Here is a 9,099-nt window from a genome sequence, read left to right on the forward strand (position 1 = left end):
GAATGGGGGAGAGGCATCTGTGCACGAGCCCCAGTGACACTGCAAATGTGTCGGCGGCTGCTCATGAAGGGACGGCAGCCGCGGCAGCCTCAGGACCGGAGCCGTGCTGGCCCCGCCATCCTCCATACACCGGGCCAGGCTGCCCGCTCCGCCCGACCGGGGCAGGACCCCGTCACCCTAAATCCTGAGTACAAAGTACACACCACTGCGGCCCCACTGCACAGCGCAGCACCTGCCCACGGCCCAAAACAGTACCATCCCAACCATCACTCCCACCCACGCCACCACCGGGTTGCCCCGAGATCACCCCAGGCCGTCCCTCCAGATCACCCTGCCCAGATCAACCCAGATCACCCTAATCTAAGATCACCCCTGGCCCTCACCAGAGTCGCTGACGATGTCGTCCAAGACCTTCATCTTCTCCAGCATCTGCTGCTCGTGACTCTTCAGCCGCCGCCGCCCGAAGCAGCTCAGCCAGCGGCCCGTGCGCAGGCAAGCTGTGGTAGGGTCGAGGGGCGGACGGCGGACGCGATGTCATGCGCGTCATCCGGCGTTGCGCGTGAGATGCGGTCCCCTTGTGCGGGTCGATGACAGCTCGCTCGAGCATTCACGAGGGCTCTCACTTGAAAATCAATCATTGTGCCTCTGTGCAGGAGCTGCCTGCCGCTCTCCAGCTTCGCACACGGCCATTGCGCTTCTCACAAGGCCATTGCGCCACGCACGCCGCTGCGCGGCACCAAACCACCCGCTGCAAAACAGGCCACGCCCAGACAGCTGTGGGTGTCCGCACACACCCGAGCCCCGCCGGCCCCACCCCTTTTCAAGCGCACAGCTCGCAGGCCGGGCCGCACCCTCGCCAGGCCAGCCAGCTGCCTCCTTCCCCGCACCCCTTCTTCCCCGGCCCCTCCCCTGTGCGTGACCCTCCGTCTGCCACTCACTGCACTGCGCGTAGGTGATGACGCTCGCCACGCACGCCCCCATGTGGACCATGGGCCCCTCAGGCCCCATCGGCAGCCCGGCAGCCACTGAGAACACAGTGCCCACGAACTTCGCCACCAGGGTGCGCAGGCGCAGCAGGTTGGGGACGTGGTTGCCGTTAAGGTACGCCATCACGAGCGTCACGCCGGCGCCGGCGCTCTGGGGCGCCCAGTACTGGACCTGCGCGGCGGCGCAGCGATGTAAAAGCAGGCAATGTTGAGGATACAACAGGTGTGGGTTCTGGGGCGGTAGTATCTAATCGTGTCCTGGCGATTTTATGCCCAATGGTTGTGATGCTGGTGTGGCATAGCGCGTGTGTCGAGGCGCGAGGCGCGGCTGGCCCGCCCAGGTGGGGCCGCAGCGTTACGCGCGGCAGCAGCCGCGCGCCCCGCGCGACAGGCGGTGTGCCGCCCGCTCACCAGCGCGACTGCGAAGGACACCAGGAGGCAGCTGTATGCGCAGTGCCACAGGAACGCGATCCATATGCGCCCCTCCCCGGGCTCGTCGAGGATTGATTGCACGTACTCGTTCTTCCATTCGAACGAGTGGTGCACCAGCTGCGACAGCGCGACCGCGAAGACGCCGGTCAGCAGGCCGGACGTGATCGTGATTAGGAACTTGGCAAAGGTGTGGCCGGTGTAACTGGGCGGGGCGGGGCAAGGCAGGAGGAAGTGGCGGCGGCGGCGGTGCGGCGGGTGTGGGGGGTGTTTGGATGGGTGCAGGTGTTGGGGCGGCGGCGGGCGTCCACGCGCCGCATGGGCTGACGATGAGGCATTCATGCTGCTGCTGCGAGAGCGTGCGGCGCGATATGCATGGGGCAGCCCCAGCAGGCAGCCCGGGCAGGGACAGCAGCAGCTGCAGCAGCAGCGGCGCGAGGCGCTGTCATGCACCGCCTCGTACCCGAAGAGGTGCTTTTTCTCCTTGGCCGCCTTCATCCGCTTGTAGAATATCTTGTTCTGTACCGGCTCATAGTCAAGCGATTCTGATACGCGCTGTGTTGGTGCGTTCTTCGTGCCAAACACCTTGGTCAGAATGTCCTCGGTGGAGGGCAGCTGAGGTGTGTGCCGCTGCGTGACCTGCCTGAAGGTTGCTGATTTTAGCAGCCCATGCTGCTCGTGTTCGGGCTCCATGGCGCCCCAAGGCCCTCCGGGCCCCTCTGCACGGATGTTCTATGCAATTTGGTTGGGGCGTGAACGGTTTAGGCCTGGAGCATGCCGTGTAGGATAATCTGCGGCCTTCGAATGATCGTGGTAATAGGGGCTTGGCAAGCACAGCGCCTGTGTCAAAGATCAGGCGACGGTTTTGCAGCTGCCTGGTTGCTGGACGAGCGGGGTGAATACAAAGATACCACCACCGTTTTGAAGCTCTGATAGGGCGCGAATCTTTACGAAATGCTAGTGATCAGGCTCCGTGGGCGGCCGCCGCCTCCTCGGCTTCGCGGCTGCGTGGTGGATGAGCACTGCTGGCGTTGACTGCAGCTCTGGAGGCCACTCATGCACTTAGGCGCATTGCATGTGGGCCTCAGTAGTGGGATCATCACATCAGCCTTTACCGTGTGCACTGCGCTGCATATCACCGTCGCAGCCAACCCCTTCTGCGCCTGCTCGAAGCGCACGCAGGCCCTTCCAAGCACGCGGTGGATGCTCGCGACCCATGCAATTGCAACCATTGCTAGCAGGCACGCGGCCTCTATCATGGGCTGCCATAACGGCCTTCATGCGCAGGCGCAATCGTTTCCGCAGCCGCGACACCGGGTTGCAGTTCACACTTTGATGCTGGTTGACAGGCGGACTGAACGTGCGGAGGGTGTGGGGTCCTGGATAAGGCGAGGCGCGGCAAGCAAACTGTCTGAGGGGTTACCCCGACATAAAACGCGAATCAAAAGCAGGTTCATGGCTGAGAGCGGCGGGGGTGAGGAGACGGCTGACAAGCAGTCCGCAGGAAAGCACAGTCATGAACACGGCTTGTTTGGCAACAGACGTCGTGCCATCAGTCAGGCAGCTGTCAGTGATGCACCTTGCAGCCGTAAGCATCAGCTGCATGGTGGCTGCGACACTCAAACATCCAGAAGTTTTTGTAAGACAAGAAGCCAGAAACACATCGTGCAAAAAAATTGGCAGAAATACACCGTGCTCATCCTGCTGGGGGCCAAGTTGCTGCGTGCGTTTCACTTTGGCATCACCGCCGCAAGGGCGGCTTGAACGGGCGTCGCGCGGCGGCAGCGTGCGTGCTCATGCACGTGTGCAGGACTCGCGTGTGCAATTGTTGCATGGCTGGAAGCTGCTGCTGCTGCTGCTGCTGCTCCTGCTGCTGCTGCTGCTGGTTGTTCTCAAGCTGTTGGTTGTGATTGTGCCCTTCTTCACCCTGCTGCTGCTGCTGCTGCTGCTGATTGGAATGTGCCGCTACCGCTGCCTCAACAGCCGTTGCCACCGCCGCCTGGCCAATCCTGGCCGCTGCCGCGGGCCCTGTGCGTGTGGCGCCCTCAGCGCCCGCTGCAGCCCCGCAGCCGCCGGCGCTCCCAGGACGTACCCCGCAGCCCTGGCTGCCTTTGAAGCGCTTCAACAGGCGCGGCACCACCACCGGCGCCCGCCCAGACGCTGTGCTCACATGCACAAGCCCGGATCGCGTTGTGTTGGACTCGATAAGCCCCACCTGAGGGTCCTCCCAGCCAATCTTGTTTGGGCCCACTGCAACGGCCACTGCCGGGCCAGGGGATACAGGCGCCGCGGCTGCCGGCAGAATCGCATGACTGGCTGCTGCCGTGGCGCGCGGCTGGACCATCGTCGGTGCCTTGAAGGCCGTGCCCGGCCGTGCGCCTGAGTTGCCGTAGCGGCCGCGGCCGAGGGGCGCGAGGGCAGGCCTGGGTGCGAGGTCTGGCTGCTGCTGCGGCCGGCGTTGCTGCTGATGCTGCTCCCTTGCGCAGCATCCTTCCTCCTCAGCGTCGCCCAGCACAACACCAGCTTCCTGCTGCTGCTGCTGCTTCTGCTGCTGCTGCTGCCTCACCGCTGCTCCCGGCGGCACACTGGCTGTGCACAGCCGCGCCGCTGAGCCCCAGCCATCGCCCCCGCCACTGCCCTCACCCTCCTCGCCCTCAACCCCGTCGCTCCCGCTTTCCTCGCCGCCGGCCACGCGCCGCGCCTCTCGCGCTCGCTCTCGTGCCGCACGTGCGTGCGTGCGGCGCTCCCGCTCGTCCAGGCGCCGCCGCACTCCCTAGGGCCAGAAATTGGTGACAAACCGGTTTCCATTGGCAGCAAGCATTGTGTTGTGCCATGTGGCAGAACAATGACACAGGTGCGGACGAGCACGCGACCTTGTTAGCATCAATTCCTTGCGCTGCGCGCCCCATCTCTTGCCTGCCCGCCCGCTCACCTGCGGGTCCGCGCAGAAGTCGCACAGCAGCTCCGAGGCCGCGTCGCAGGCGCCGCGCGCCTCCGCAAAGTGCGCCAGCAGGCGGCGGCGGCGGCAGCCGGGGGCGGCCATGAGGTCCACCACGCTGGCCATAGCGCCCTGGACAGGCAGAGGTGTTGGTATCCGGGCCGGGATGGAGGGTTGTTGCCTGCGCAGGGCGCTTGAGCAGCATCGCATGACACATGCCCAATGTACAGGGGCGTTGAGCAACGGCAAAATCACGGGGCGCCTGACGCCTCTGGGCATTTCACGCTTGATGCCTGTGCAGCATTTTGGGGTAGGAATGACCAGTGAACCATGGTTTGCGTGAATGAAAAGCGCAGTTCTGCCGACCTGGCGGTTTCCGCGCTCCAGCTTTGCCACAGCTTCTGCGTCCTCTTGTGACTCATACACCTGGAGGGTTTTGGAAGGTGCCGCAAGATGATGAACCTTTTGGGCAAAGGTGTGCAAATCAGTGTGCGTGCGCGCGCGCGCGCGCGTGCGCGTGTGTGTGCGCGTGTGTGTGTGTGTGTGTGTGTGTGTGTGTGTGTGTGTGTGTGTGCGTGTGCGCATGCCTGCAACGTGTAAGCACACGCAACATCAACACGCCGACTGTGGCACTGGAAAGCAAGCGATCACGCACCAAGCTCAAGCTTGGCTGGCCGTCGCGCCCTGCACGCCCAGCCTCCTGCATGCAGCAAGGGGATGACAGTGTGTGGAAGGCAGCGAAAGGCACGTCTCCTACCCAGGGATGTGCATTTGCAAGCAGAGGGATGAGTCTGCATGTTGATCGGCATATGATCTCGCACTGGTCAACTCATCAAACACCAAAGTGACGTTGTGGCTGCCTGCCCCTGACCTGGTAGAACCCTTCCACTGAGCCGGGAAGGTTCCAGTGGACGACCCAGCGCACATCCGCCCGGTCGATGCCCATGCCAAACGCTGGTTGAAATTTTGGAGGTCACAAGGGGGGAGGCGCAACAGCTTGGTAGCGTGAGTGAAGTGACATGGTGGGCAAGGCGTGGTTGATGGAAGCACTTCGCACCACTTTCTGCAAGCTCGGCCATCAGCCGCTGGCACGCCCTCAGAAGCGGCAGTGCGGGTGCCCAGCGCCCCCCAAACGCCAATCGGATGTCATATCAATCCCGCCCACCAATCGTGGCCACCACGATGTCCACCGAACCGTCGGTCCAGTCCCGCAGCACCTTGCGCCGCTGGTCTGGGTCCTTTGGGTGGGGGCCACAGCGCGAGCGTGGCCGGCGGCGCACGGCGCAAGCGTCACGCGCCGTCACGCCGCGCAGCGTGACGGAGCGGCGGCAGAGAGGCGAGCGCGGCGGGAAGGGAGGGAGGGGTTGGCTGGCCGTGCGGACATGCGGGGCATGGGCGCGCTCACCATTCCGGCATGATACTTGGCCACATCTAGGTCACAGCCAGACAGGACCGACGCAAGCCAGTCGCAGGTGGACCTGCATCAGATAGATATGCGCAAGAAGCCATGCCGCCAGCGTTGCCGCGTAGTTTAAGCAATGCGCGGGATGAGGGCGTTCCTGGGGTCACAGACGGCTTTGATGACGCCACATGCGGACGCCACATGTCGACGGACGAAAGTTGGCAGGCAGTATAATCCTGAGCGTGAGAGTTTTTGCAGCGGCTCGAAGCAACTGGCAGGTCCACCCGGCAGAGCAAGGGTGCGCAGCCTCCTCCCGCATGTGCCCCCTTCCCGCACCTGAGGCGAGCGTAGATTATGCCGCACTGCCCGGGCCGGTTGCCAATGAACCGCAGCAGGTCCTGCGGGAAGACGTCGCAAGCGTGTTTGACCACAGTCACATGCATGATCAGGCAGATCACGGGAGTTGCACCACAACGATGCAAGAGAAGGCTGCACTACGGGTTAGGCTGCTCAGCGCAGGCCCTGAGGCTGTGCCTGACAGCAGATGCAGGCAGACACGTTGGCATGGGTGTCCATCCCCGGTGAGGTTGAATAGTAACATGATCATCCTACATGAGATCCCACCTCCATGACGTCGTCATCCGCGCCCTGCGCCCCAAGCAGCGCCTTATGGCGCACGGTCAGCTCGATGTTCGGGCGGTTGAACGAGGCTGCGATGATCTGGGGCTTCGACAGCCCGAGGCAACGGACGATGGACTCTTGGACGCGCGGCGTGGCGCTGGCCTGGTGGGTAGAGGGGGACGCGTGAGAGTGTCAAAGATGGGGTAGCGGGCCACACAGGGTGCAGGAGCAGCGCCTGCGGCAGCCCGCGGTGCCATGCGCCTGCCGGCGGGCGCAGGTGCGCGGGGCGGAGGATGTGCGGCCGTTGGGCTACGGGCGAGCGGCGCGGGCGCACCGTTATGGCGGCGATTGGGATGCCTGGGAAGTCGGCCTTGAGCGAGGCGAGCTGCAGGTATGCGGGCCTGATGGTCGCAGTCCAGGGGTCAAGGGCGAAGGATCAGTAGGCTGCATCCATCACGGGCTGCAGGCGCACGGGGTGTAGGGAGAGCGCACCCCGGCGCCGTGCTCGAGCAGCGTCCGCTGTCTGGCGAACAAGGCGCCACGAGTGCCAGCGACCAGAGACCGGGCCAGCAAGTTGCGCATTGAACTAGAGGGAGGGGCGCTTATCATCGCTTTTTAGGCACCGCACCTGAAGTCGTGGCCCTGCACAGGGGTCAGGGTGAGGGCGGGCGGCACCGATGGCACGCCGATGTTGGAAGGGCAGGCAGGCAAGCAGCAGGGATCAGGGTCACAGACGGAGGACAGGTCGCAGTTGACCACGTCAGCAACGCAGCGCACGTGCCCGAGGCGGTCGTGGGCGTACACGAGTGGCCAGGGCGTAGATAGCAGGCAGCTCACCCACTCGCTGATGCAGTGAGCCTCCTGTTTGGGCGTGGGGGTCATTGGGAGAAGGGCAGCCGGCAGACGAGATGTGAAGGCAGCATTGATCGATGACGTGGCCACGGCCTCATAACCAAGCAATACAGCTCCCCTGAGGCTAAGCTGGGCATGATGTGGTCCAAGTTCATGGGCGCCAACGCCGGCCCCACTCACATCGATGGCGAAGGCGCAGAGGGTGCCGCTGGCGCAAGCCTCCTGGGGTTTGGTCAGGGATGAGCATGGGATTCGCTATCCGCAGCCAATCATCGCTAATGGCAGCCAAGTGGCGTTGTCGGCAGCCGACTGGGCAGGTCAACTGACACGTTGGCAGGTCTCAGCAGCATGTGCGGCCTACCGTTGTGCCATGGCCGTGCATGCACAGCCCGTGCACCACGCAAGCCACCTTCCAAGCCTCCATAAACATATAGAGATCCCCCGGCCACAACACAGGGGCGATTCAATCGTATTTTTTCTAGACACTGCCAGCTGTTGTACCTGTCCCATGCACAGCCCCGCACGCCGTGCATGGCGAGCTGCGTCAAATGCACCCAAGCGGCATGCAGCACGCATCGCATGCATGCGCCCCATGCGTGGGCGGCGCCTACCACCAGCGCCTCCCGCAGCGCCGGCTTGAGCAGGCTCTCGGGCGTTGTGTAGAGGAGCCGCAGCTCTGGCTCGCTGCTGTGTAGCTCAGACATGACGTTCTTGCGCTGCTGGTCGGAGCATGAGGAGTTGAAGGACATGGCTTCGATCCCCGCCTCCAGGCAGTGCTCGACCTGCACATTGTTGGGGCGACAGCGTCAGCCGCATGACGCAGGACTCGAGTGTCAGGGAGCATGCGTGCGTCACCATCGGTGTTGAGGCGGCTGTTTCTGCAGGCTGCTGACGCTCCATGCCTGCCAGCCTGCTGGCGTAAGGGCAAGTTGGGACGGCATGCTGGAGCCTGCCAGTTTGGTCGGGCGCGCTCGAGGGGATTTACGACGCCCAATGTGCCACAGGGTGCCTGTACCCGTGGGATGGGCAGAGGAGAATGCGGCATGTTGCACCTGGTCGGCTGCCAGTGCCAGCAGCGGAGACACCACGACTGTGAAGCAGTTCCCACGCGCAACTGGCGGCAGCTGCGTATTGGACGTAATGCGATGAGAGCAGCAGACCAGATGGGGCGCGGATCGCGGTGTCTGCAATCTGCGGCGTGTCGCAAGCAACAGTGAGGTGACAAGCAAACTACTGTTTGACATTGGGACGTAATCAAGATGCAAAATGCACTGGCGTCACCTGAAATGTGAGTGACTTGCCGCCACCCGTTGGCAGGACAAGCAGGCTGTCGCGGCCCTCAAGGGTGGCTGTCACCGCCTCCACCTGCCCTGGGCGGAATTGATCATGGCCGCAGCGCCGCAGCGCCGCCGCCAGCGATGCGTCGTCCGGGGCTGTGCGCATGCCGCTGGGACAGCACTCGGTTCACTCGCAACTGCTGCTCAATTGGGACCGTGCGAACGATGTGGCGCCTGCACCGCGCTTCTGATCGTCAGATGCGTTGAGACATAGTCATATTATGTGATTCATCTTGTTGATAGCCCCGTCGAGTTTTGAATTCGCGTGATCTGCAATGACAGATTCGCGATTTTTGTCCGAACAATGTCCTCACACTCATGATCAGGGAAAAAATTTCAGTGCTGACAAAACGCGTGGCTGAAGCAGCGAGCTTTTAGTGAATTTGCACACCCAGCACGCGAAGCATGGCATTCCTGCCGCCGGTCCCAAGCAGGCAGCAAGAATTCTCAATCACCATAAAAACGTAAGCAAAAACCCATGTTGTGTTGCTTGACAGTTGCTGTCGCCATGCACATGGGCACCATGTATTCGGA

The 9,099-nt window shown here is 63.2% G+C and overlaps 2 protein-coding genes across 2 annotated transcripts; both read right to left on the bottom strand.

Annotated features, from left to right (window-relative positions):
- Nucleotides 1-366: 366 nt before the first annotated feature.
- On the bottom strand, nucleotides 367-2,108 carry MNEG_3379 (Chloride channel protein CLC-a; the record flags this gene model as incomplete). The annotated part of the gene is made up of 4 exons (XM_014048139.1): nucleotides 367-497; nucleotides 939-1,158; nucleotides 1,398-1,620; nucleotides 1,879-2,108. The coding sequence occupies 4 exons, from the start codon at nucleotides 2,106-2,108 to the stop codon at nucleotides 367-369; spliced, it is 804 nt and encodes a 267-aa protein (XP_013903593.1).
- Nucleotides 2,109-3,156: 1,048 nt separating this feature from the next.
- On the bottom strand, nucleotides 3,157-7,977 carry MNEG_3380 (ATP-dependent DNA helicase RecQ; the record flags this gene model as incomplete). Its single annotated transcript, XM_014048140.1, has 13 exons — nucleotides 3,157-4,188; nucleotides 4,348-4,485; nucleotides 4,720-4,779; nucleotides 5,009-5,053; nucleotides 5,225-5,307; nucleotides 5,519-5,591; nucleotides 5,759-5,831; nucleotides 6,092-6,153; nucleotides 6,380-6,538; nucleotides 6,711-6,777; nucleotides 7,005-7,237; nucleotides 7,409-7,450; nucleotides 7,840-7,977. The coding sequence occupies 13 exons, from the start codon at nucleotides 7,975-7,977 to the stop codon at nucleotides 3,157-3,159; spliced, it is 2,205 nt and encodes a 734-aa protein (XP_013903594.1).
- Between the last annotated feature and the right edge of the window lie 1,122 nt (nucleotides 7,978-9,099).

Source organism: Monoraphidium neglectum (assembly GCF_000611645.1).
Source record: "Monoraphidium neglectum strain SAG 48.87 unplaced genomic scaffold scaffold00424, whole genome shotgun sequence".
NCBI lineage: Eukaryota > Viridiplantae > Chlorophyta > Chlorophyceae > Sphaeropleales > Selenastraceae > Monoraphidium > Monoraphidium neglectum.